This window comes from Pipra filicauda, unplaced genomic scaffold, assembly GCF_003945595.2.
Source record: "Pipra filicauda isolate LSUMZ 115617 unplaced genomic scaffold, ASM394559v2 scaffold133_size2016399_pilon, whole genome shotgun sequence".
NCBI classification, from domain to species: Eukaryota; Metazoa; Chordata; class Aves; order Passeriformes; family Pipridae; genus Pipra; species Pipra filicauda.
Genome location: NW_024103807.1, coordinates 1,714,509 through 1,741,917, shown reverse-complemented (window position 1 = coordinate 1,741,917; position 27,409 = coordinate 1,714,509). Strand labels below are relative to the sequence as shown.

At 43.1% G+C, this 27,409-nt stretch overlaps 2 protein-coding genes across 13 annotated transcripts; one reads left to right on the top strand and one right to left on the bottom strand.

Annotated features, from left to right (window-relative positions):
* Positions 1-69: 69 nt before the first annotated feature.
* HARBI1 (harbinger transposase derived 1) lies at positions 70-3,942 on the bottom strand. Of its 4 annotated transcripts, none has more exons than XM_027719559.2 (3): positions 3,862-3,942; positions 2,490-3,219; positions 70-1,946 (listed from the first exon to the last, which is right to left on the bottom strand). In XM_027719559.2, the coding sequence occupies exons 2-3, from the start codon at positions 3,157-3,159 to the stop codon at positions 1,570-1,572; spliced, it is 1,047 nt and encodes a 348-aa protein (XP_027575360.1). In that variant the 5' UTR covers positions 3,160-3,219; positions 3,862-3,942; the 3' UTR covers positions 70-1,569. The 4 variants fall into 4 exon arrangements, with proteins under 4 accessions (XP_027575360.1, XP_027575362.1, XP_027575361.1 ...); XM_027719561.2 differs by lacking the exon at positions 3,862-3,942 and adding an exon at positions 3,570-3,780; XM_027719560.2 differs by lacking the exon at positions 3,862-3,942 and adding an exon at positions 3,409-3,556.
* Positions 3,845-27,409, top strand: ATG13 (autophagy related 13). Of its 9 annotated transcripts, none has more exons than XM_027719545.2 (18): positions 3,848-4,154; positions 9,564-9,645; positions 10,476-10,556; positions 11,223-11,342; positions 11,778-11,824; positions 12,396-12,536; positions 13,217-13,257; positions 13,801-13,897; positions 14,248-14,346; positions 15,073-15,163; positions 17,559-17,657; positions 18,786-18,869; positions 19,990-20,123; positions 21,299-21,416; positions 22,117-22,194; positions 22,498-22,614; positions 23,047-23,175; positions 24,374-27,409. In XM_027719545.2, exons 2-18 carry the CDS (start codon positions 9,577-9,579, stop codon positions 24,449-24,451), a joined length of 1,623 nt encoding a protein of 540 aa, XP_027575346.1. In that variant the 5' UTR covers positions 3,848-4,154; positions 9,564-9,576; the 3' UTR covers positions 24,452-27,409. The 9 variants fall into 9 exon arrangements, with proteins under 9 accessions (XP_027575349.1, XP_027575346.1, XP_027575337.1 ...); XM_027719536.2 differs by having other exon boundaries at positions 18,759-18,869; XM_027719543.2 differs by lacking the exon at positions 3,848-4,154 and adding an exon at positions 4,207-4,295 and having other exon boundaries at positions 18,759-18,869.

Below are 27,409 nucleotides of genomic sequence, written 5' to 3'. Positions count from 1 at the left end.
ATCAGTATTTTTAGCACAGACCATCAGATGTGATTGTGAGCCATCAGGCACCTTATATAGCAGCAACTCTTACCTTAAAAATGCTTTTTTTATTTTTTTAGAAAACAATGCTCGTCTGCTTCTTCCTAGCTAAAAGGAGCAGGAGTTTCACTGCAGTGACCAAGAGTAGTTCCTATATGATATGTCATGGGAAGGTATGTAAAGAAAATAGAATTACATCTCAGATTGTTGTACATTTTACAGCTCTCATCAAGGCTTCTGAAAACATCTTGCTTACACATCATAAAGCATGCTTGGTTTTCTGTAAGATAGAAAATGCTTACTGCCATTGCAAACTTGGCAGACTGTATCTAATCCTGCCTCTCCATTCTGTACTTCAAAATACATCCCATACTCTTGTAGTCTTCAAATGTGGGGCATAATCCAGGCTCATTTCCTCTAAAAGGACAGACCTGCTGTGCCAGGTGTTTGCACTGCTACGTTAAGTAGCTACAATTTTGTAGCATTCTGCATTCCCCATTATTTTGTTTCATTTACTGCCCAACAAACAATAAAATGTAAGAAACAAAATTTTCTCAGACTGCTGTCATGAGATCCTTGGAAACACTTGAGCCTTTTAGAAGGAGAATGTTGCCAGGAAACTGCCCAGCCTTGTGCCAGCAACAACAGTGTGCATCAGTCATCTCATTCCACTGAAGAGGTAGATTGCCAGCAGTGCTAGAGCAGCCTTTCTGTACCTCAGCTTGATCTAAACGAAGAAGTTTTGCAATCAGTTCAATTTCTGTGACCCAGTCAGTCCTTGACATTTCTTTTACAGCAGCCAACAAGATGACAAGTCTCCTGTTGCAGCAGACATACCTAGGAAAAACGAGACTCTTAACATTCACTTGCCTATGTCCTGATGTCTGTTAAGTACCTGACAGTCAACCATAGCTTAACGTCTTCTCCAGCCTATCTGGGAAAGAAGAAACGTTCAACTCTTCTTGACTCTCTAGATATGTGCAAGCAAAAAGCCAGACCCTTCCCAGAACACAGTTCAGCTTTCAGAGAAATCATTGGGTTTTGTGAGATTTGCAAAACAGCAAAAAGGTATTTAGCAAGAATTTATACCTGCAAATAAAAAGATAAATGTTTGCTTTTCTGCTCATGAATTCGTTGTAGACAGGAGCTTACATGGAATTTTAATTTGTGTGAAATGCTGTTTAAAAATCAATCATAAGTGTTTTGGGTTACACAGTAGCATAGAATTGTTGCTTTGTAAAAAAGTGCAAGGTTTACATATTTTTCATCATTATCAAAGGCACCTTCCCAAATTTCTCCACTGATGTCACGTTAGTCATTGTTCTCTAAGTCAGGTAAAAGGGGAGCCTCTAAGTATCACAACAGTAAAACTTTAACAATTAAATTGCATCTCTGACGAAACCGAGAGAAGTTCAGAAATTCGCCTGAGTGTAAAATTTCTCCTTGTCTCACATCTGCTTGGTCTTTACTGACTTAAAGAAGACAAAGGGGCATATCTGCTCTGGATAACTTCCCAGATGAACTGTTAGAAGCCTTTTCTCTGTCACATTAGCTAAAATGAGTAAGTAAAAGTTCCTGACGAATACGACAGGCTTCCGAGTCCACTGATTCCATTTGCTCATACTCTTCTTCCGGCTGTTCCATGTGTCCTGTGGCTGGCGAAGACCACACGTCCAGCCCGTGTTCCAGGGAGATGTTGTGAAGCACACAGCAGGCCAGAATGATGTGGCTGGATTTCTCTGGAGAATACTGGAGGGTGCCTCTGGACCCATCCAGGCAGCGGAAACGCGACCGAATGGTTCTGAACGTCCGCTCGATGATGTTGTGAGTGGCAGAATGGGCCATGTTGTACCGGTATTCCGCAGGTGTCTCGGGAATATGCAGAGGGGTCATCAACCATGTCCGCAGTAAGAAGGAGCTGTCACCTGTTAGCAGTGAAAAGGAGAAGGTTACACACCCACAGCTACAGATTTCAGCTCCTCACTCTCAGTTTTCTGGTACAGCAGATACAGAATAACTCATTTCTCTGGCTAAAACAGAAGGCATGAAAGGGCAACAATAACTCCAGTTTACAAATGTGACAAAGTAAAGGCATTCAGTTTTACTCAAGAAAATCCTGGTAGAACACATGGAAGAGTTTTAAGTGAATTCATTTACTGCATAAACCAGTGAAAGACAGCTGGACTGGGACCCTATCTAGAATTAAAAATTGCATAATTCAGCTTAGAAAGGTGTAAGATACTGAAAACAAGCTTTTAACAGAATAAATGTAAACTAATACACACAATAATCAGACTGTATAAAACACAGATTGGAAGTTACTGTTCTAAACTTCTAAGGTAAGGATTGTCCAAACTGAATCACAAATCTCAAAGCAATTGGCAGGAAAGCATTGAGGCTCTTGACTCAATAAGGAGACAATATATAGTAGACTTTCCACTGAAAAGAAGGAGGAAAAATTGGCTTACCAAGTAGCCAGCCATCTTTACGTAGCTCAGTTTCAAACTGGCTTGTGAGGGCTGCCTGCTCTAACACTGTGCAGTCGGGCAGGCTGCCTGGCCAGTGCGTTTCTGCACTGAGGAGGACTCCTCTGGCATCACACACCATCAGGCAGTTCAGGGAATGGAGACCCTTTCGGTTCACATAGGACAGGTCCTCAGCATTTGGTGCTTTGATTGCCACATGGGTGCAGTCAACCACCCCGAGCACTCCCGGCATGCCTGCCAGCCCATAAAAGTCGTCCTTTAGGCTCTGCACAGTAGCTTCATCCTCAGGAAAGTGAATAAACTGTGAGGCTCTTTCCACCAATGCCTCGGTTACATTGGCAACACAACGGCTCATGGAGGCTTGACTAATGCCAATTGCATCCCCCATGCGAGTCTGGAAGGAGCCAGAGGTATAGAAACCCAACGCAGCAAGTATTTGTGTCTCCGGACTGATGGCCCTGGACCGCTGCGTAGGGCGTGAGAGAGTGGCACCCAGAAGATCCACCAGGTAGTAAATGAATTGTCGGGGAAAGCCGTACGTGGATACTAGATATTCGTCTGTGACATCCTCCAGCTTGAAGCGATCCAAAGTCCTGTGTCCACGGCCATAGAGCAAGAGGTCGCAGTCAAGAACCGCGATAGGTACAGCCATGGCTGACGGCCAGGGGTCCCCTGGGGCTCCTCCGTGACAGGGCTTTCCCAGAGGCTTCACCTGCATAAAGCAAAGGGGAAGGAGACTCAGAACAGTTGTTACTGGTGAGCTCCGTTACTATTTTCCTTTTACTCTGACCAGCCAGCAAATATCTTTACTTCTTTGTATCTGCTTTTAAAAACACAGGGGTGGCAGCAGGTGGGCTCACCGCGGAGCCGACAACTCTGCCCGGCGCTGGCAGGAATTTACCTCCCGTGGCGGGGGGCGGTGCTGGAGCCGTCTCCAGTGGCCGCCGCCTGGGCAGGACAGACACGAACCGCGGGCAGCCGGTCGGGGGGTCCCACAGGCCCACTCCGGGCGCCCCTGACCCCCGGGCGGTCCGACCCCCGCGGGCTCGGCCCGGCCCTTACCCGCCCCGAGGCCGCTCCTCAGCGGTCCCCGCCGGCCCGGCCCCGAGTTCGCCGCGGTAGATTCGCCACAGCCAGGGGCTCCCGGCGGGAGCGGCGCCGGGCGCTGCCCCGCTTGTCTCAACCCCAGCCACCTCCTGCCCCACCGGCCCGCGGTCCTGGCGCGGCGAGAGCAGGCGGGGAGTGGCGGCTCTGTGCGGAAAGTGCCGCCGCGGACACCCAGGCACCTCCCTCCTCCCCTCCCTCCCTTCTTCCTTCCTTCCCCCCCCCCTTCCCGCAGCGGATGAAAACAAACAGCGGCGATGGCGGTGGTGGCGGTGCGGCGCAGCCCGCAGTTCTGAGGGCAGCGGCAGCCCCGGCCTGGCCCCCGGCCGCACGCCCCCGCCGGCGCTGAACTTTTGGCGAGACCCCGGGGCCGGCACCGAGGAGAAGGGGCGCTGGCCGGAGCCCCGCGGCGGCCGCGGCGCTTGGAGGCGGCGGCCGCGGTCCCGGGGCCGCGCAGCCCTCCCGTGGCCGGGGCGCGGCGGGTGAACGGGGCCCCCGCGCGGGATGAGCCGCCGCGCCGCCAGCACTGCCGGCCCCGCGCAGGTACCGCGGGCCCGGGCCGGGGCGGGGGAGCTCCGTGGGCCTGCGGGCGGCCCTTCGGAGGGAGCGGGTTGCGACGTAGACCTTAAGCTTTGGGATGCGGCTTCGTGTCTGCGTTTTACTTTGACTTCGCTGCTCGCGGAGGTCGGTTCCCGACAGGCTCGTGTCGGCTGGGCTTCGTTTTCCTGACGGCTGGTGGCTGTCAGTGGAGACTGGGGAGGATAGGGCCCGCTGGAATTTCTAAAAGTAGTGTCTTTTTAAAACCTCTTGGAAATTCGAAGTCTGTTGGAAATAGTAGAAGGTGAGACCGCACACTCCACTGTGTAGTTTTCCTGTAACATGCGAGTTTTCTGTATGTTAGGAAAGATCAGGTTATTGTATCTTTCTTTCCTCTTGGAGCTATGGTTCTTAGTGCATCGCCAGAGTTGTTCCCGTAGATTTGGTGAGAGTAGAGACCTTCCACGTCAGTGAACAGTAGAAAAGGGATGCTTTGAACTGAGCGTACGAACTGCCTCCTTACAAGTGTCAAGAGCGGTGTGACTAGGCACATAGCAAGGGGGAAAAACACAGTAAATTACTGCCTTAGCTGAAAATTAGTTTGCTATGCAAATGAAGTTTAGAGCATCTCCAAATTATTACAGAAGTGGCCTGACCTGGTGGACCCCTCCTTCTTGTGGCAAGAAATAAGTCATTCAGATGAGCCAGGCTATATTTAGGTGTCTGGAAGGATCATACAGGATCACTTTATTTTGCTTAAATGGTATTGTATAATCTTAACTTTTCTGAACATGTGTTCATACAGAAGTTGAGAGGTGGTGATTATGTTGGTGGTTGTAGTACAGGGTATGTAGAAGCAGATTCTGGTTTAGTCTGTATACTTTGGCTTGACAAACAAAATGAGAGGATGGACCTTTGAACTGATACCATTTTTAGACCTTAGGAAAGTACAGAATGTAACTGCCAGTCAACAGGAATTACTTAATTTTCTTTCTAAGTCAGTGGAGCTGGCAGTGCTGGCTTTAATAAGATATTTACTAAGATGCAGAATCATTTATTGGTTATGAAGTAAATTTGTCTCCTGATCAGGAGGAGAAATTACCTCTTTATCAGTCAAAACTTAGTCATGCTTTTCATTTCATAAGAATGTTTATATTATGTGAAATAGTTTTTCTGCTAGAGTCTACTCTAATTGCCTCTTTAAAAAAATCCATGACCTTTAAAGAATTAGTGTGTCATACCTTGAAATTTAGAACTGTTCCCTCCCTCTCCCCACATTTCTGACTAACCTACTAAGAAGGAAAAATGGAGATTAATTTTAAGTAATTGTAGGATAATGGACTTTGACTTGTAGGCCCAGCCTTGAAACAGAGCACTGTCTTTATGGAGATCTTTTTATAGTTGCTTATTAATGTGCTTAAAATACCTGCTTGCAGTGAAGCTTCTTGGTCATTGAAGGGGTTGATTCTAGGAAAGCTTTCTTGGCCGTCAAGCCAGAGGCACTCTGCTAAAACCTTCAAAAAACTTCCATCTGCTTCTTGTTCACTTGAATGATTCAACGAACTTTTCTGAGCTCTCATAGGACATCCTTGGAGATTGGATTTGTGTCCTGTATTAACAAAGTTCTGGGAGGGTGGTAGGGACAAGAGCCTGGTCTGGGGGGCATAGTTCAGGGAATGAACATCTGGGATGGAAGCAGTCCACAGCCCTCTCCTTACAGTGACACCCACTCTGGTTTCATCCCTAATTTCGCTCTGGGATAGGAACCATGAGTAATTATTTTGCACTGATTTGAAAAGAAAGCAGGATGACTTTAAGTTGTAGCAGCCATGGCTCAAAGTGAAATGTAGGAGGTGATGGAAGCAGCCTACATATGCTTTCCCCAGCAGCATGAATAATGCCTGGTATGTGTCAGGTGCTTCTGCTCCTTTCCTGTTTATGTCCGTGTCAGACATGTACACGCTAAATTCCCATGTATGAAGCATGTACTATAATGTCACGGAGTTCACAGGTGTTCCTGTGCACCTGTTGTGTGCTGGGTTACAGGTATCTGCCAGCAGCGGGGCTGTTCCCGAGTTGGAGCATGGCATGCCGGTCACTGTAGTTCCTCTGGGATGTACCAAGGCACGAAGGGGAGGGCTCTTACAGTTCGTTGCATCATGCAAACAGCGCCACCAGCTTATGCTGATGTGTCCTTCTCCTTGGAAAAGGAGAGCGTAAGTAGCAGTAGAGTGTATAAGGCACAATGCTTAAATGTTAAACTGTTGGATAAACCTCTGCCTCAACCTCGTGAGAAAGAATAAGGCTTTAGTCAAAAGAGCCACGTGTGGCAGTTCTCCTTTAAACATCCATCTCTGATATTTCTGTTCACAGCAAAGTGAAGACAGAGGCATGTAAATAGAAGCAATAGTATAAAAAGGAAGAGGGAGACAAAGCACCTATGAATACATCAGTTTACTGAAAGGATTACTTAGGTGACAGGAAATCAGTCATTTGTAGGTTTCTAACCTAGACCAAAGGTTATTTCCTTCTAGTTGTTATTCAGTGTAAAAGTAGTCAGCACGTTCCTCTAACTAAGCATATGCCTGAGTAGTGGCACTTAACAAGGAGCCATGCTGGCATTGCAACAGGACCTGAGAGGTTGAATGAGTTTGGTGGAACTAAGTTTACAGAATTTTCTTCCTGTTCTGGTCAGCTGTAGCAGGTAACCTGAGAGTACCAAAGAATTGTTGTAGATAAAAAATTGTAATTCTAGCTCCATGTTGACTCTCATCAAGAATTATTGTAAAGCTGAACATTGTCCCAAGCCTTAGCAGGTGTCAGACAATCACTAGAGGACCTTCTACAAAAATGAGGAGATGGCAGTCATCAGATGACAGCCCTTACCTTACACATTTCAGAAGCTGAGTTCCAGAGTCCCATTTTCTCCCTGAAATTACAGATTCCTGACAGGAAACCTTGGCCCATACTTTCTGCTCTACTTCGGGCTCTGGTGAGTCAACTGTTGCTGGCATTTGAAGCTTCAGAGGTAACAGTATGAATTTCCAAATGTTTCATGAATGTTACAGATAATTTGAGATCTTGCAGGAAGAATCCAAATTCTGCTGCAGCAGGGCAGAACCATGGGGCTCTCATTCTTTGAAACCTCAATTTAAGACATACCTCTGGTGGCTGTTTCTCTCCTCTGGAGATATTTGGCTGGGTGGTCATTAGAACTAATTCGTATACTGCACCGAGAATCCTGCAGATGATCATCTTTGTTTCCTTTCCTAACAGACCAGTGAGCCTAAGACCTTCCATTAGTTTCCAAATGTTTTGTAATAGTCGATATAAAAATTTTTTCCAGCTGCATGAGGCAAGTGTGTGTGCTTCATTTGACAGCTCTCCCACAACATCAGGATATACTTTGTTGCCTCTTTCTCCTGCGATTGCAAAGAAATGCCCTCTCACTTCTTTTCAAATTAAAAGCTAGTTTGATTTCTCTCGCTATTTAAATGTCAGCATTCTCTTTGCTGAGGGGAAAAAAAAAGTATTTTTTAGTGCAGTATTTTATCACCTGTATCAGCCAGGTTTTATTGTAAATATCGGATTTCCTCAGCCCTGACAGTGCTTCACTTAATGACTCAAAAGAATATTAACAGGTCGTTCTTGCATGTTTTATAGTTTGGTTTGGGGGGTTTTGTGTAGTGGGAAGTGTCTATACTAAAGGGTTATTTTTTTTTAATTTGGAGTGCTGCATCAATTAAACAACGCTTTAAGTGCTGACTTTCTTTTGAACCCCCCTAAGGTAGAAGAGGTTTGTAATGTCAGTCTACTGGAGGTAAAGGCAGGGAAAGAAAGTATAATAGTTTTGATGAGAAGGTTAAAGTATCCAAAGGATAATTTGCTAATGCATACGATGTTGAATGGCTCGTGTTGTTAGTTCTCAGTTTACAAATTTATTTTTGTTTTTTATTTTACACATTTATATTTTGTAACAAGAACTGTGCAGGACTAGGAGATGAATTATGAATATAGCCTAGGAACTTTTCAACTGTATTATATGTCCAACTTTCTTCTTATAGAGTAATTCAAAAAACAGCACTGTTCTGTATAAAATGCCCTATAAGTTGCAGTATTCTTATCTAGTAGCCTATCTTGGATGATGCTTCTAAAGCATTAGGCCTTTATTGCTATTAACTGAGACATTTTGAATAGAAGTCCTGCATGTGTGTGGTCATTAAAGATAATATATCTTCTATGTGAACGTGGTTATTAGCCCCTTTGTCCTGCTAGGCTTTAATTTGTATAAATAGCATACCTTGCTGCAAGTTCAGTCTTTGCTTAACAATTGAACACTGAGTGACATTGTGCACAGCAGCTGCTCGTGCTCCCTTGACCTCAGATCGCCGACGGTTCTGTGAGGAGCAGCACGTTCCGTAAATACGTGGTGTTTGACAAGCTGCTTCAGGCTGATTAGCTCTCTCAAAACAGCAACAGGAGTTAAGGCTGAATTAATACTTGGAAGGCTTATGAGCAAAAAGTACAGTTAATGCTACTAATTAAGGCATTCCTTTCCATAGTCTCTGTACGATTATTAACTTATATATGAAGAAACTGAGAGACAGAAAAATTGTGTTTTATCCTGGGCCATGTCACGTGATGGTGGCAGAAATCAGATTAGTGCCTTGCCCTGCCACGCTTCAGATGCTTTGCAAGTTCATTGTGTTGCTGGAAACAATCGTATTTGGAAAAAACAAGTGTGAATGTGAAAGCTAACTATTTGGTATCAGAGCTTTCAAGAGAAATGAACAGAGGACTTTGGTCTCTTCCTTGGTAAAACTGTGTCTTTTCAGTTGATTGTAGGTAAATTTGTAGCTGTACAGTTTTACTACAAGCACTTATTTGTTAGAAGTAAAGAAGCGGCGTAGCCTGTTCCAGCAGTGGTTTATTATATAGATTTTAATATCTGCTGAAATACCACTGAAATACTGTTTTTAGAATTTCAGATTCAAGAAAACAATTTGCCTTTTTTTGACCAGTGCTGATAGCTGAATATACATAATTTTTGAAGCAGAGATTGCCATGTCTCCTGGATAGCTTGGTATAGCATCCAGTCAGTGTAGGAGTGTTTTGGGGTTTTTTTTGGTTTGGTTTGGTTGGTTGGGGGTTTTGTTGTTGCTGGTTTTGCTTTTTTTAATTAAGGTAGCAAAATCGGAGAACTTGTAGTGAGTTTTAATTCTGAACTTCCTTTGTTGTTTTTTTCATTATTTTTATCTTTGCACTGACCAGGTAAACTAGTAGTGCGTGTTTATACCTCACACTCACACTCCAAAGTTCATTTTGTTTAAGGTGGCCTCTAATGGCAAAAATATTTTGAAATGTAAACAGAAAGCTGAAGGAAGACTTCATTCCCAGACCTGTGCTGTATTTCAGGTTGCCATATGCAATGGACACTGATCTCAGTTCCCAGGACAGGAAGGACCTGGACAAGTTCATCAAATTTTTTGCTTTAAAGGTAACTTCTCTCCTTTGGAAAAATGCCTCTTCTTTCTTGTTTAAGAAAAAGACCCAACATACTTGCTGTGGCTAGAATAACCACATGGGGTTTGGTTTTCTTTCTTTGTTTTGCTGAAGACCAAAGCAAGAAAAGGTGATGTCAAATTTAGGAGATTCCTGAGAGTAACTGTGAAAACATCTTTTCCCCTTTTTTCTACTTCAAATCCTCTTTCATCCCCCAGAAGTGTCCTGCTTTAGAATCAGTCGTAGGCACTTCAAACCTCTGTCAACTTTGGGTTTCTGTCAACACAACAAACCATCCAGCTGCTAGGTGGTATCTTCTGCTGGACTCCACTCTTTCTTTCCAGTGTATCTCAATTTTCACATTGCATCCAAAAGCAATAATACCAGAATGTTCTTTTGAATTATGTTGATAAGTAACTATAAAATTTGGCCTCACTTGGTACATAGATGCAAGTAGATACTCTGACAATGGCTTTGGTATACATGTACAGATGCACTTGATTTTCCTTTTAGTTGTCTAGGTTCAGGATATAAATTTTGTTTCATTAATACTGAAAACTGCAACTCCTGATTGCAAAATTGATTTGGTCACCTCATGTTATTACAGAGAAAGGTCAGCCTAAAATGATTTTCTCTCTGAAATACATTTGCCTGTTACATGTAATAATTTAAATTGATTGGACATGAAGATCAGTGAAGCAAACTCTGCTTCTCTATATCCTGGTCAGCCCTTTCATTTTTTTTTACTTGAAACTTGTCTAACTCTGAACTGAGGGCTCTGCTGAGCCCAAAACATGAGTGTGTATCTTTTCCTTTATATTCCAGACGGTACAAGTAATTGTCCAGGCCCGACTTGGAGAGAAAATCTGTACCCGATCATCATCCTCCCCAACAGGTTCTGACTGGGTAAGGTCATGTTTTTTAAAGCAAATCCTTAACTCCGTGTGTTTGTGTGTGTGTGTGTGTGTGCACTCACACACGTGTGTGGTGAGAACACCATGTGACTGTTACAGTCTTGTGCAGACTATAATAACTATTCAAAGAATAGCTACTGTATTCAGTTATGTTCATTGGGGGTGTGGATATTTTTTGGTTGTTATTGTTCATATGCAACAAATCACTCTGGACTCTTCAGGGCTGAGTAGAGGTGAGACAAATTGTGCCTCTCAGCATCTTCTGCCAGTTAAGGCATGTTTTCAAGATCTTCTGGGGTTGAGGTGATGAGTTATATTCTGTCAGAAGTTTGCAACTCTGCAATTCAGGACTTTGTAGTAATGGGCTTTATTAAAATTGAAAAGACTCAAGATACTTTGTGAGTGAAGATAGCACTCAAGTGAGAGAAAAGGAGTGAATTTTTTATGGCAGTATCTAGAAAAACATTTGAATTAGCAGCCAAGGAAATATTTCCAAATATGAAGAGCCTAAGCCCAGCTGGAAATTTTCTGTTTCATAAATATTTCAGTGGACGCTGACCTAGTATGTTATATATGGGTCTATGAGCCTGTCTGCAGTGTACTATTAGGCAGTTTTTCAAAGAAATAAAAAAATTGAATCATTTCCTTCATTCTACAGTTCAATTTGGCAATCAAAGATATACCAGAGGTTACTCATGAAGCAAAGAAAGCCCTGGCAGGACAGCTACCCGCTGTTGGACGGTCTATGTGCGTGGAGATTTCTCTCAAAACCTCAGAGGTGAGAACTGAGTCAAAGTAAATGCCCTTTTTTGTTTGTGGGGGTTTTTTGACTTGAATCTTTTATCACCCACCAGAGCACCTTTAGTCCAAGACAATGTGAAAATATCTAAATTTTATTAAGTTAGGTAGTATGCTAACGAAATGTATTGTTTAGCAGAAGCAGTTCACTGCAAATATGTGAGGCCAAACACACAAATGATAGAGCAGCAAAATTTAGTTTCTTAGACCATGAAGAACTTAGCCATTCTGAGGAAGGTGTTCTCTCAGGTGATGTAATTGTGCAGTGAGACTTCCAGTGCACCTTTTCTATCATTGCATTACAAGAAAGTGGGAGCCAGGAGACAAATCTTTGTTGAGAGGTGTGGCCATTGCTGATCATTAATGAGATGTGAAAAAGTTTGTGTTCTGAAATGAGCCTTTGTTTGGCATCCAGGGGGACTCCATGGAGCTGGAAATTTGGTGTCTAGAAATGAATGAAAAGTAAGTGCATTCTTCACACATTTTTTGTGTATGTTTGTAGTTTTTAGCTGATGAACATGGGAAATCTGGCTAATCTGTGGTGATCAACGAGCACATATTGGCTGTGTGGCCAGGAACACTTCAGAGGGAACTCCCCTTTGTGTAATGCACTAGTCAAACTGTTTAATATTGGTGTCGAGAAAGTAAACTAGTAATTTTATTCTTTTTTCATTCTTCCATTACAACTAGTATGCTTCTTCAGATAATGATGAATGCTTTTAATACTGAAAAGATATTTCTGTTTAATAGAAGGCTGCATGTATTTTTTCAGCAATTACTTCTACAACAGGTGACTAGGTTGAAGTAGGGCTCTTAGCTGGTTGGTCAATACAGGTAGCCACACTGGGGTTTTATTGTATCATTTTGGCAATAAAACTGACATTAAACAACCAGCCCAGACTAATTTTTATTTAAAATAAAATAAACAAAATAAAACCCAACCACAAATCAAAACACAAAAACCCAAAGCAAACAAAACCAAGCAACTTAGTTGGGAACAAAAGACTAATTTTTTTTCCTTTGTGTTCTATAGGTGTGACAAAGAAATCAAAGTTTCATACACTGTATACAACAGGCTGTCTCTGTTGCTGAAGTCTTTGCTTGCTATAACCAGGGTAACTCCAGCCTACAGACTTTCAAGGAAACAGGGCCATGAATATGTAATATTGTACAGGTAAAGCAGAAATTTCCCATTTGAAACACAAACAGCAGAAACTCTAGAGTTGCACAGTGTAGCTGCAAATGTGGTTACAAAGGGATGAGTAATAATAAATTATTTGGATTTAACTAATACTGAACAGTAAGAGAAGAAAACTTTGGGCTATGTATCACCTTATAGCTTCCATTGGAGCCATTGGAAGAAAAATTAAGCACAGGCTGTGAAGTGTTTCCCTGCCGTGTTGGGAGGAGTAAAAATAATTGTACGTGAAAGCACTGGTTAAAGTACTTATTAGCGTCCAGTTCGGTGGCTGGCCTGTATTTGGTAAATGCCTATCTACACTGCACATACCTCCAGTGTGTACTTCTGCCCTGCTGCTCCATTTTAAAGATGCTTTATATCACTTCACATTTTTGATCTGAACTGTAGACTTAGCACAGAAACTTAAAAAACTTGAAGAGAAATTTTGTATTAAGCTACCATTTTCTCTTCCTTCTTCTTTTTTACATGACATGTCCTCCTCTGAAGTAGCTGGAAGGCTTTTTTTGAGATGGGCATTCTAGCCATTTCTTTTGGGTTTTTTTCCTGAAGAGGAGAAGTAGTTTCAGCCTTTCAACTCATAAAATTAAATTAAGACACGTATAGCATTATGTCCCCAATGGACCTAATAGCTTTTCTTTTTTCTTTTGCTTTAGGATATATTTTGGTGAAGTGCAACTGAGTGGCTTGGGAGAAGGTATGATTAGACAACACACAAACTAGAGCAGAACTGTTTTTCATACTGACTAGCCTTTTATGACTATTCCTAAGTGCCATGAGGAAAGTGTGAGGTTTACATATGCTTTTTATCTGGATCCGCCAGTGAAGGCTTGTGTCATAAGGTACTAAGTATAATGGTGGTAATTGGGCAAACTCTAGGGGGATTGCCATTTTGACTCTAGTGATCCAGAACTGAAATAAGAATGTGGAAGTATGTTGTTAAGGGGTAGGACTGGTAAAGAAGATCATGATCTGCTAAGGAACAAGAAGCACTTCAGAACAATTTTTTAAGATAGGAAGATAACCAAGATAGGAAGCACCATAAGAAGTCTTGCAGGTGAAGCCTACCAGCAAGGCAGCCTAGTGCTGCTGCTTTGTTATGGGTTCTGTGTGCGTCTTTGGAATTCAGATTGCAAGGGATAGTGGAAACACTGTAGAAATAAGATAATGTGACCTCAGAATAGAAAAGTGTGGCATGTAAATAATCAGTGAAACTGATAGTCACTCCTTAACCTTACAGGTTTCCAGACAGTCCGTGTTGGGACAGTGGGTACCCCAGTGGGCACCATCACTTTGTCTTGTGCCTACAGAATCAACCTTGCTTTCATGTCAACCAGGTAAGAAAATGTGATTGTGCCAGAAACTGTTTTACAATAATCTGCTATTAAAACCCCTCATATTCTGAGCCGCTAAATCTTTCCCTTCCGCTTATCCTTTCCTGCTGAGATTCTCCTTGATGGAGAATACTCTCTCTCATGCTTAAGTCTTGCAGCAAGGGGAGTATTTGGGTAGCCCTGAGCCAGGCTCTAGAACTCCAAATTGTTGATACATGCCTGGAGTCACAGGACTGAATTGTAAAGATGCTCTGGTCCCATTAATAGACACGAGGGTTTTCTGTGAGGGCACCATGAATTGGGAAGAGAGTAGAGAGAAGAAGCAAATAACACCATTGCTTGTTGCCTTGCAGGCAGTTTGAGAGGACCCCTCCTATCATGGGGATTATAATTGATCACTTTGTGGACCGTCCCTATCCCAGCTCTTCACCCATGCATCCCTGCAATTACAGGTGAGGAAATACTGAGTTGAAGTTGTGGGCCATGGTGAAGGCATCAATTATGCCCAAATACAAAGCCTTTTCCACTCTCTGCGGCTGCATGGGAAGGGACACTGGAGGATTAGTGTCAGTCATATTGACATGGTTGAGCCTGTGATGAAGGTTGACATTTTCCTCCTCATATCTAGAAGACTGAGTGAGCAAGCCCCAGTATTTTCCCAAAGTCCTTACAGAAGCACTTGGACACAAAGGATATTTAATCTTGGCTGCCTTAAGGAATTTGAAAGTGTAATGGTTAATCCTGCTGTCAGCTACGTGTCCAGATGCATGCATCTCCAGATATTTCCACTGGGGGAAGATCAGAGTTTAATTTCTCTTTGTAGATGAGAGGTTCATCTTCTCTAAAATGTGTGTGAGGGCATTCAGATTGGGACCAGTGGTGTTGTTTGACAATGGTTGTTAACACCAAAGCCAATAGCATTAGCTGGTATAAGAAAAGCATTAGTTAGAAACACCTCTGTTTTTTTATGTGGGGGTAGAAGGGGAACGCCTGAGGAAAATGAAAGTTTTCATACCTTGTTTTCCTCAGTTCTGCCAAGTAGATGAGAGCCCTTCATAATTCTCCTTCCAACTCCACCCAAATACTCTCAATCTCCCTGCAGTGTTTGTCCCAGTGTGTTTTACTATTTGTTTGTTTCAAAGAATATTTCAGTTAGAAAACTTTTCTTGCTGCTTTAGAGCTGGTGAGGACAATGGTGCAGTATACCCCTCAGTAGAAGATTCCCAAGAAGTGTGTACCACATCTTTTTCCACCTCTCCTCCATCTCAGGTAAGAGAAACCAGGCTCTTCTTAATTTAGATAGAGCAATTGCTGTTAGAGTAGTGTGCATATTCCTACATCAGCTATTGTGCAGGCAGGCAGCCTCCTGCTTTTAATTAAAATTTAATGTATGGGTTATTTATGTCATTATACTCTGAGTAAAACCTAGTTAGATGCTAATTTCAACAAAATTTGGGGGGACTAGAAAGACTGAAATACTGAGAAAAATTAAAAGATCCTATTCCTGTAGCTGGGCTGAGATGTGCTTGAAGAGGATAGCAGGGTACTTACACATCTACATTCTGATACTGCAGGAGGAGGAATTCAGAACATTGATGCCAGACAGCCTAATTGGGGGTAACAGACTGACATTGAGACAGAAACATTGAAATACCAGGAAAATGCTGGAGAAAGACTGAAAAAAAGACAAAAGCTGTATCTGTTGGACCATCTAAAAGTAGTTGGGGCAGCAGGAATAAGTATCAGCAAGAAAAAATTGGGTCATAGTATTGAACTGGGGACTTAATACTCTATAATTCCACCTACCCCTGCAAATTTCATTTAAGTTTAATTTTAAACTAAAGTGGCTTCCTTTTGAGTATCAAAACCAGAAACTCCCAACTTCTTTTACTGTCCTGTGTATCTGACTCCACAGTTCTGTATTTTGAAGACTTGGCCAGAGTTGCAGTTATTCTATTGCTTTAAATATTCAGGAATGCCCTGCCCTGTTGTCCAGTCAAGCAGATGGCTCTGCTGATCTTTAAAGACAATCTAAAGACTCTAAATCTCTTTTGCTGTCGATGTGAAACATAGAATGAAGAATAATTGGAATGCTGTTCCACACTGAAAGAATTTGCCATGGGTCTTTCTGCTGCTTCAGAGGAATTAGTGTGCCTGGTTTAGCAGAATGTATTCTGCTTATGAATGAGCTAGAAATGAGCCTGTCTTAGGAAGTGTGTTTTTGTCAAGTGGATTTTGGGTGACAGGGCATCAGGCAATGTTGAACTAATTAGCCAGTGTTCACAGTAAGTCTAATGGAATAAAGCTTCTCTTATTCTGCAATACACAGTTCAGGAAATGAGTTTGTGGCTGAGTTGTGTCCTGCATTTTCATAAAATGTGTTAAATACAAAAGGTTTCATAAGGAAATTTCCACTGGCTTGCTTGTGCCAGTGTTCCTTAACAGTAATAGTGCATGTAACTACATTAAAGTTGACATTTTGCCAGGGGTCATGAGCTTTGCTGTCACGGAGGGGGAAAAGCTTTATGAAATCACATGAACCTTGAGGATTCACATTAAGTATGAGCCTACATTCTTGCTTTTCCTGTGGTTAATAGTTGCCATATGCTGTACCCTTATTTATAAAGCCACTGCCAGTCTTTATTATCACAGTTAGAATTTTAAGGCTGTCTTGGCAGAGTGGACTTCAAAGTAAATTAGAAGGGAAAAAATAAGTTAATTTCTTTCTCCAGGTTTCTATATACAACTTAATATGTAGGAAAATACTGGGAACTGTGTGGTTTTCTAGGCAAATTTTTCAAATCTCTACCTGCCTTCTCAGTAAAAGTGAGGCCTAACCTGCATGATACAAGGGAATAGTTGCTTCCTTCTCCCTGTGAGCTTGCATAGCATATCTGTGCGTTTGTGTGTCTGTGCGTGCGTGTTGTGAAGTAGCCCAAATTTCAGGAGAGAGTCTGGCCATGAATAATTCCCAGAAATGAAGCTGAAGCTTTCTTAAAAATGAAAACTGTTGGTAAGAAAATGACTGGGGGGAGGTATGGAGCTGAACTGGGTTTGAATTGCCCTTTTTGCATTAGTACCCTGTGTGAGACTGTTTACTTCCACAGCTTTGCTCCTGTTGATGGAGTTCTCTCTTCACATTCGTGTGTTTGAATTACACCATAGTCTGAGTACCCTTTATTCTAAGAGTGCAGCATAGACTTGCCAAGATATGATCCCTCGGAAAGCTGGAGGATAAGGAGTATTGGATGTATGGAGAGTATTGAAATACATGTAATTTGTAAAATCAAAAAAAATTACTTGACTTTTTCTGGCATCTGCTCAGCTTTCTCCTTGCTAATTGGCTGGTACCAATTATAATTAGCTGTGGAACAGAGTCCTGGCAGTTAGTTCATGTCAGGGTTTACTAAAATATTACCTGTGTTCAGTGGTTCACTCAGATTGGAAAACAGTCAATTCTTTACTAAATGAATGTGTTCTGGCAGTACTGAGACTTCTCTGTATGTAGGTGTGGCTGCTGCAGCCAAAACCTCTTCACTAGCATTCAGTTCATCCAACTCTTCATAGTTCTTCTCTGAAGTCCTTCTCTTTCTCTCTCTCTCTCTCCCCCCTCTCACTCTCTCTCTTTTCCTTGTTTCCTCTGTTTGTCTGTATCTGTGCACAGTGTGTTTTTACTGTCACAAAGGCACATTTTCAGACCCCTCCTCCTGTGGTGACGGACACCTTGAAGGTCCCAGTGATGGGACTGGCCTTTTCACATCAAGTGAGTTGTCAGTAGAATATACTATACATGGCCAGAATAGGGCTCTGGCATGACAAAACAAATACAGGAAAGTACAAATTTGACAATGTGGAATGTTTGTTGTGCATGAGAAAGACTGGTGAACCCACAGTGGGCCAGGCACATTATTGAGACTGGCTTCTTAAATGCCTTTGCAGATAAAGGTCTCCAAAAGACAGGATAAGCATCCTAAAAACACAACAGCTGTCCAGGATTGTTAGTGAAAGACATAAGTAGTAAGGCACAGTTCTGAGTGTTTTCTGTTAACAGCCAGTGTCCCTTAAACCTTACAGTCATTAGTGCTCCACTCAGCTTAACCAGCCTCACGTGAGTAAAAGTGCTGTTCAGTGCATTCTGACCCCTGTAAATTACATCAGCCTTGGTGCTGCTGGAGCTCACTGAGCTCCGGAAGAAGTGCTCCTCTTGAGCTCAAGCAAGCCAGAACAGGAAAGTTAATTTAAGGAATTTCTCCTAGGTTTCACTGGTTCCAACACTTCATTCCTAAAGCAATCTCACAAGGGTTACCTTCCCAGTTCCCTTTACCTTGCACATTTATGGGACTCTGTATTCTTTCACTGAAGCTATTTGAACAGGCCTGGAAGATCAGCTGTTTTAATGTGAAATGGGAGTAGGTTCAAACAGTTGATAGTGTAGTTGCTTTGGGATGAAAAAGTATTAAATATTAGCTCTTTAGCTAATTTAGCTCTTTGATGATGGCATTCATGCTTTTCCCAATGTTTGAAACCGGCCTGTAGGCAGAGCTTCCCTGGGACTGGATGTCAGTCATACCTTGCTCAGCCTCCTCCTATGTGTGTAGGAAGCCAGTCTTGTTTTTCCTTTCAAGGCCCAGACTTAGTACCCTGGACTACTGTCAAATAGTCCACTTAGCAATAAGAACTTTTTAGAGCAATAACCTTCATTATTGATTCCACTGAATCAATGGAATCCTTCTGCCAGCCTGAAATGCTGTGCCTCTGACTTTCCTGTTCCTTCTTCAGTGACTGGTGATTATTCAGACTGTGGGGCATTCCCCTTCCTCTCTCCTCTCCCTTTGCCCTTCTTGTTTTTTCTTGTCTTTCTTAGCTTTCCAGCTCTCGTCTTTCCTATCAGCCTGCTGCCCTGGGAGTTGGATCAGCTGACATGGGGTATCCTGTACTCTTTGCTGGTGGCTTGCATGCTGCACACCCTCACCAGGTACTTGTAGAGAGTAGAACCAGCATGGCTGGTATTTGCAACCATTTGTGTCACTTGTACATCTGAGAGAGGCATTGAAACTAGTGCATGCACTGGTATCCTGTCTGTCAGGAATGAAAAGAATGTAAGGTAAATATAGAGAAAGCACAGCTTCCACAAGAGCTGGGAATTGGCTCCTCAGCATGCCCAAGTTTACTGGAGTAGGGGTCATGTGGAAAAACTACACTGAGAGAGCAGGCACCAGGCTTATTTGCCTGCACCTGCAAGTCACTGATTCCAAACTTTGCCTGTCTTACAGAGCTGCTGCTGCCCCTATAGCTATGCAAGCACAGTTCTGTAGCCTAGACAGAGGATACACTGACAGTCCATATTGACATATTTACATTCATTCATCAGACAAATAAGCAAAGTTGACAGAAGTCTTTTTCTGCATGTGACTTTGCTGCTACACCAGAGTTTTGCTGATAAGGTGATAACAGAATAGAAGAGTTTCAGTCGGAATGGTCCTGCAATGAGCATCCAGTCCAACTGCCTGACCAGTTCAGGGCTGACCAAGTTAAAGCCTGGGATTAAGGGCATTGTCCAAATGCCTCTTAAACACTGACAGACTGTGGCATCAACCACCTTTAGGAAGCCTGTTCTATGGTTTGAATACCCTCTCAGCAAAGAAATGCTTCCTAATGTCCAGTCTAAACCTCCCCTGGTGCAGCTTCAAACCATTCCCATGCGTCCTGCCACTGTATCCCAGGGAGAAGAGATCAGCACCTCCCTCTCTACTTCCCCTTCTCAGGAAGCTGTAGGGAGCCATGGGCTTGTAGCAAGAGGATATATTTTTTCCCCCCACTCCTCTCCTTGAAGCAGAGGACCTATAGCCAGAGAGCTCTGCAGTGTAAAACAGGCCTGAAGTGGAGAGGAGTAGAGTAGGTAAGGAATAAAAAAAGTTTGTATTTTGGTGATCAGCTTCTACTTGACACCTCTCTCAGCCTTATGGGGTCTGGAGCCCAGTCATATGCCAAAAATCCCACAACTTGGGCCCAATGTAATGGAATCTGCTTTCTATTGAACTGTGGTGTTTGTTTGATTTTGAGGTATCTAACTCAACCATTCCTCTCCATCTCAGTTGATTGGTCCAGGCAAAGAGGGGGGAGTTCCCCCAATTCCTAGCCAGCCAGCACATGGCACTCAAGCTGACCAAGAGAGGATGTGCACCCCACTGGATGGAGTCCACTACTCAGCAGCTACTCCTTCTAGTAGGTAGGTTGGTTTTAGATGATCCACTTCTTGTGCTAGCCCATTTATAATCCTATTAAGATGAGACTTTTTGTTTTCCCCTTTTTATCTATTCTTTGTAGCATAACTACTGTCTTTCCCGGCCCCCTGGGCAGGTGGAGCTCGTCAGCCTTGGTAGGCAATCCACCTAAGAGAAGGTCACTCTAACAAACCTACATCCTGGGGACCTCACTGCCACTGTCCAAGCTTTGCTCGGCCCCGGCAGATGAACCTCAGGACTAAAGGGTGGGCTCAGTTCAGCGCACGCTGTGTCTCACCTAAAAAAAATCCACTGCGCAGGCTGGAAGGGTTAATGACCTTTCCCAAAATCTTCGCTCGCGAAGACTGGCCATTATATTATTATTAATTCCCCAAAATAAAGTACAGCTTTCTCTGACTGGGGCTTTTTCAGGCTTTCTCCAAACAATGATCTTGCCCATCTATTTAAACCTGTTATGCAATGTAACATCCTTCTGTTATGTCAACTTTATTATCAATTTTATCTTTTTTTTTTTTTTTAATCTCTCTGCTAGTTTTGCTGATTGTAAAACAAGATGAAGTGAGTTCACAAATGAGTCTTAAATGCTATCTAAGTAATCCTCTTTCCATAAGACTAAACCATATTTTTTTGTTTTAAAGTTCTGAATACCTGTGGTAGGACCCCAAACAGGTCTTGGAAGTAACTAATAGCCATGCAGTGAATTAGTCATACTGGGAGTGGCTGTTGCAATGTACTAGACTACTGCATTTGTAAACTGAGTGACAGGTACAATTCTGGTCATTGCCCTCACTTCCTGAGAGATCTGTGACTGAAAAATCTGTTTTACTGAAAAAAATAAGTGATGAACAGGAATTGCTATGAACATGCACATTCTGAAGTGTAAAGTCCACCTCCAAAAAGAAAAGCTTATTTCAGTTGGCAGCAACTTTTCATTCAACTAAATAGTTTTTGTCCATCTTTAAACAAAAATCTTGATTCCACAAGTGTCCACTCTTCTTTGGTGCTCATGACTGAGGAGGAAGGTGTGGTACAATGGTTCTTCTTCCAGTATTAAGAGTAAACCAAGAAAAATGGAGTCTCATAAAGCATGTGATTTGTCTATAGATTTGTCTGTATTGTTTGTGCCATGAGTCACTAGTTACCTATTTTCCTCCCCCAGTGAGGACACAGAAACAGTATCAAACAGCAGTGAAGGAAAGTGTGGCTCCCCACATGACCTTTTGGAAACCATCTTTGTCCGGAAGGTGGGAGCTTTTGTCAACAAACCCATTAACCAGGTAACGAGCAGTAGATCTCAAGAGGGCACCATAATACCCTTCTTCTTCCATCCATTCCTATACAGAGGAGCAAAAAGCACCCCAATGCCAGGGTAACCCCAGAGTCTGAGAGTGTATATTCTTGCCTGCGGCATTTCCCTACCAGGTTTTACTATAGGCTTGTTTTTCATTAAATCCTTTTGAGATGTGACAGCCATTGAATTTGCCCCACTTTGCCAACACCCTATTTGAGAATAGAAGACTTGATACTGCACTTGGGTCTTGCAGTGATCTGCCACTGTCATGTGTTCATAAACTGGGAAAGCTGGTAGCAAGCCTCCTTTTCCTTGAAGGGACAAGCAGTAGACCAGTTCATCATTAGTAAGCAAGCATTTAGTTCTGCTCAGTTCCTAGGGCTGTTGTTCTAGGTTTTTTGGATGGATGAAGGAGAATTCTTTGAATTTTTATCAGTTTGTTAATTTTTGCCTATATTATACAAGATGTATATAAGCAATCCCACCTCAGGGTACATATCTGCATTAGGTCAGCTGAGTATCATCTCTCTATTTTATGCCTTTTAAATGAGTTTGTCAGCCTCCTGCCTAACTGCTGACTTGATCTTGGGCCATTTTTAGCTGGCCTGACAAAGACGTTCAGTATCCTGTTCTGTGCTGGGTAAGCAGAGCGTCTTAGTGAAATTCTGTTTGCTGAATCTCCTCAGGTGACCATGGCCAACTTAGACATTCCTTTTGCCATGTTTGCTCCCAAGAATGTTGAGCTGGAAGATAACGACCCCATGGTAAGCCTCTTCCAGAGGTATATGTGCCTTCTCAGCAACCCTTATGCAAACATCCATGCTATTCTCTTCCTTGAATAGACTTTGTTTTTTGAGAAAATAACTAGTTACTCAGATTTGTTTGATTTCAAGAAGTCTCCTGTGTTGAAGTCTTGGGCTCTCTAGACATGCAAATAACAGCATGTGTTTGTTGCCCCTGCTGTAGTGTGTTTATTGTCCAACCTCCTAACTGCCCCCACACTGTCAAAATACACAGACAGACATGATCATAAGATCAGTACTCACCATTTTTGATTTCTTGGGCAGGTCAATCCTCCTGACTCCCCAGAAACTGAATCTCCTCTACAAGGCAGCTTACACTCAGAGGGCTCCAGTGGCAGCAGCACAGGGAACACCCATGATGACTTTGTTATGATCGACTTTGTAAGTGCCCCCATCAGTGCTCTTACATAACACCTGCATCTTAGGTGGGCTTCAGGTGCTGTACGATGGCAAATGATGTAGGAGCAGTTTTCAATGGGAGTGGAAAAGACCATGATTCACAGTTCCAAACTAGAGCTCAACAATCCCAGAACTGCAAAGACACTGATGCTTGGAATCAGCAGCTACCAATTAAATACCTAGACTTGGCATCCTCTCTCTAATGCCTAAAGGAGCCAGATTCCAAATAAATGCTCTTTTCCAACTGCTCAACAACCATAGATCTTCACTGTTCTTCAGTTATTTAATATGCATTATTGCAGCAACGGTTGTAATGCCAAGATGTTTACTATAGCAGGTAATGACTTTACCTGAGATTGTAGCAAAAGGGAAGCCAATGTCTATGGGAATTAACAGCAGTATCTTTGATTCTAGAAACCAGCATTTTCAAAAGATGACATTCTTCCAATGGACCTGGGGACGTTTTACCGTGAGTTTCAGAACCCCCCTCAACTCAGCAGCCTCTCCATTGACATTGGAGCGCAATCCATGGCAGAGGATTTGGTATGGAGCCCTGAAATTTCTTTTTGTGGCAATCATATATGCTTTATAATGCTCTCCCCTAGTTTGAAAAAAGTATCTTCATAGAATCATAGAATAGTTTGGGTTGGAAGGGACATTTAAAGGTCAGCTAGTCCAATCTTCAACTAGACCAGGTTGCTCAGAGCCCTATCCAATCTGACTTTGAATGTTTTCAGGGATGGAGGCATCCACCACCTCTCTGGGCAACCTGTAACAGAGTTTCATCACCTTCATAAAAAAATGCCTTGTATCTAGTCTGAATCTACTGTCTTTTAAAACTATTGCCCCTTGTCCTATTGCAACAGCCCTTACTAAAAAGTCTGTCCCCATCTTTCTTAAAGGCCCCCTTTTAGTACTGAAAAGCCACAATAAGGTCTCCCCAGTAAGGTTTCCTCAGAGCCTTCTCATCTCCAGGCTGAATGACCCTAACTCTCTCAGCCTGTCTTCACAGGATATGCTCCAGCCCTTGAATAATTTTCGTGTCTCTCCTTTGGACCTGCTCCAAAAGCCCCCATGTCTTTCCTGTACTTCTCAGAAGACAGACCCTGTCCAAAGGGAGTCCCTCATTAATATGTTCCAGATAAATGCAGATTTGTGGCACACTTGAGCCTCTGAAACTGGTGTGTTTGTCTTGAAGCTGAAAGCTGCTGCTGTGTGCTTGCTTTGGCTGTCATTGAAACCCCCCAAACTAGTCCTCCCTCTGGGGTGTCAAACTTGTGGCAAATCAGGCCTGATCTTGCAGCCTGAGCAGAGGTAAAGTCCCGGTGTGACTGGTGAAAGTCATGTCTGAGTGAGTGCTCCACTGGGCTCTATGGCATTGTAACATACTGTGCAGAAAAATGAATACCAAAGGCTGAGAGCTGCAAGTGACTTGATGAAGGCAGTGACGTGAGCAGGGTATTGTGCTGCAGCTGGTGGCGGGGATATCACAAGGAAAGGCCCCAGTGCACCTCCTGTTCCTGCAGAACAAACAGACTCTGGGCAGAGTGCCCTTGTCAGGGTCACTTGCTGGACGCTGCCAGAGGATTCCTGGTTTTGTGCACATGGGAAGGGGAGCCCATAGCAGTGGAGAGGGGTTGCAAGACTCAGAAGCAGAGTTTTTATTCTAGAGTATGTGTTTAAAGTTTCCTTCTGTCTGCTGTGAATCAGCCCTGACTTGCACCTTTCTTTACCCTTTCAGGACTCATTACCAGAGAAGCTGGCAGTCCATGAGAAAAACGTCAAAGAATTTGATGCTTTTGTAGAAACCTTGCAGTGAAGCCGTTTCCTAGTTTTGCTGCAGCAGTTCTTCCTCCTCAAGGCATCTTGGAGATGACATCAACAACTATCTCTATTGCCCCTGCTCTGCCTTTTGTCTCACGTTGACTAGTTCCTTCCATCAAGTGAGCTTTCTTTGATTGCTCTCTTCAACGGCAGATACAGCTCATCTGCTGATTTTCCTCAACTTTTCCACCCTATAGTTCTGGACCGCTTTTCCTGCTCACAGTCAGTTTTGAATTTAAGACTTCAGTAGGGACAAGGAAGTCAGTGTATGAAAATTATTTTTTCCTCAGTCTGTGTTCTATGTGGAGGGGCTTTGTGAAAGGTTGCCATAAGCTTCCTCCAAGGGTCCTCTGGTGTAAGTTCCGTAGGTAGAGCTTCTTGCTAACAGACTTTTTCCTACAGTCTCCAATCCTGTTAGAGCATAGAAAGCTTTTGCTCATTTGCAGGGTCTGTGAGTTCAGCAGATTCAACAGCTTTCAGTCCAGGACATCCATTCCACACAATGGGGCATTTCATCCTGACTTCAGTGTGCGTGCCTGGAGCCCAGGGAGAGAAGTCAGCTTTGGGACCTGTGTAACACGAGTTACCTTTGTCTTCCTGCTTCCAAGGAACTGGGTCTCTGCGCAGTGGTTTTGTGCCAGGTCCTCTGTTAGGTGGCTGATCAGCCGGAGTGAAACTGCAGAAGCGCTTTCCACATTTCCTTCCTGAGTGCACTGACATTTGGCCATGCTGAGTTCAACAGTGTTGACTGTTGGCAAACCTGCAGGTAGCAGCTGTGATGATGCTGAATTCATAGTCTCTGCTTCTGAAACGTAACTGTAAATACTAGGAATCCTATTTCTTTAGGGTTATGTAACTAGGAGTCTTAGTCCAAGATTCTTTCCTCTAATCCTTGCAAACCTTCCTGCTTTATGGTTAATAGAAGAACTTAAGAATCAAAAATATTTATTGCTTTTAAAGAAACCTATATTTAAAAGATGTTCTGTTTTCATGTAGTAGTGCGGGTCATTCTGCCCTGGATCACTGCCAAGAGCAAGTGTGCCATGGAACCCTGGCCAGTGAGACTGGTCTCTCTTTGCAGGAAAATATCCAAGATATTTATTTTCTAAGACAGACTTGATTAATATTATACTCTGTTTTGGGGACTGTGTGTCCATTACAGCGAGTCAGGGCCTGTTGACAGAATGAAATGCACACATCAGTGGAGTGGAGCGGCAGGGACTTGGTAAAAAGCTGTTTTCTGATAGGCATGGATAAATTTGCAGTCATCTTCAGTCATTCAGAAGGCAGCTTCTTCAAAGAAGCACATTTTTGGGGAAGCTTATGGTACTTTTTAATCAGCTGGCTTTTGAGTAGCTGAAATTTTATTTTTGTAATGATCTGGCCATCGACAGTGTGACTGGTTGGCAGTGCTCTATGGTTGATTTGGCTGCTGTCTTTTGCCTGATATAAGGATGGGAGGAGAAACAGTGACACTAAACAGAAGCTTGGATAAGGTGGATTTTCTTGTGGTTCTCTCTCCTCCTCCCATGTGTAACTAGAGTGAGCAACTGCAAGACCCCTTACTGTCCTAAAACACTTTTTCTTTCTTTCTCCAGAAGTGAGGTTGTGTTGCCTCAGTACCAAGGAACCATCTTAATTTCCTCAGTGTCCAAGTAACCAGCCTTCTAGTTAGTGCTGTGTGGCAGCTTCTTCAGCTCTACTGCATGCATAGTTGAAAGATATTGCCTGCAGCTGACAGGGTAGCCCCAGCTCCACTCCAGAACACTATTTCTGTGCCACTGCTAGAGCAAGGAGCCAAGTTCAGAATAGAGCTTATTGTAAGGTCAGAGCAATGCAATGCTTTGAATTTTCCCAACTTTTTTGTTGAGTGATGTGTTTGGTGGGAGGCCATGTGAGCTCTAGAACTCTAGGTAAGAGCTTTATTGAAGGAAAGTTACCCACCAGAACCTTTTTAGTTTACTCAACCAATTCAACTTTTCAGCAACCTCACATGGAAATTGCCTTGTCCGTGCAAAGTAAAATGCACAAACGTTTAAGAAAACTTCAAAGATAAACAGTTCATAAGAGGGCTTAAGTTACATGGGCTTTAATAAATATCTGATCCCCACAGCCAGAGCCACCTTGTTTCACAGGTGGAAAGGGTTGCAGAAGGATTGCATTAACACGAGGAATTAATGGATCAGCTGGCTCTCATCTTTGCTCAGGAAGCTGGTCTGCCAACTTGTAGTAAATAGCTCAGACAGGTGCTTGTCACCTTTCTCTAGTGATACTGTGGGCTGCAGAGCAGCAGAGAGGAGGCAAAGTGCTAGTTCACACTGTATGAATGGAGAAGAATAGTCAAGGTTGAACTTCACCTAGCCAGCACTCCTGCTGTGCTCTTCTTCCACCGACAAGCTGTGGAGCTGGCAGAACATGCCATTCTTGCTAATCCCATCTAGAAAGTCAGTGCTATTACTTGTGCTCATTTGCTGATGTAGTTCCTAACATAGCTACAGCTCCCACATCTCATAAGGCAGAATATCGGTGTGGCACGTTTTTTTTCTATTTCAAAAGGCTGGACAATTGCCTATATAAGCTGCTAGTGTTGAGCTGGATGGCCATAGCAATAAGAGATTCTCCAGGGATGAGTTAGGTGCCTCTTCTCTGGACATTCCTCAGTTTCAACACATAGTTGCTACATCTAGGCTCTGAGTTTCCTGACCACTGCACAAATGCTCTGCTTCAGGAAAGATCTAGCTACTGCTGTGGCCTGCCACAGGTTGTGTTATGAAGGCTGTTTATTTTAGCAGCTGTCTGCTTGATTCGATATTAAGGACAGTATGTATGTAGCTGCTGATTTACAGATACTTTGGGTGGAGGGGAAGGCTCCTCAAATTGTATTGTTTTGGAAAGTCTCCAGTGTACTTCAAGTATTCACAGAATTTCCAATAAAACTTCTACGTAAGCAACA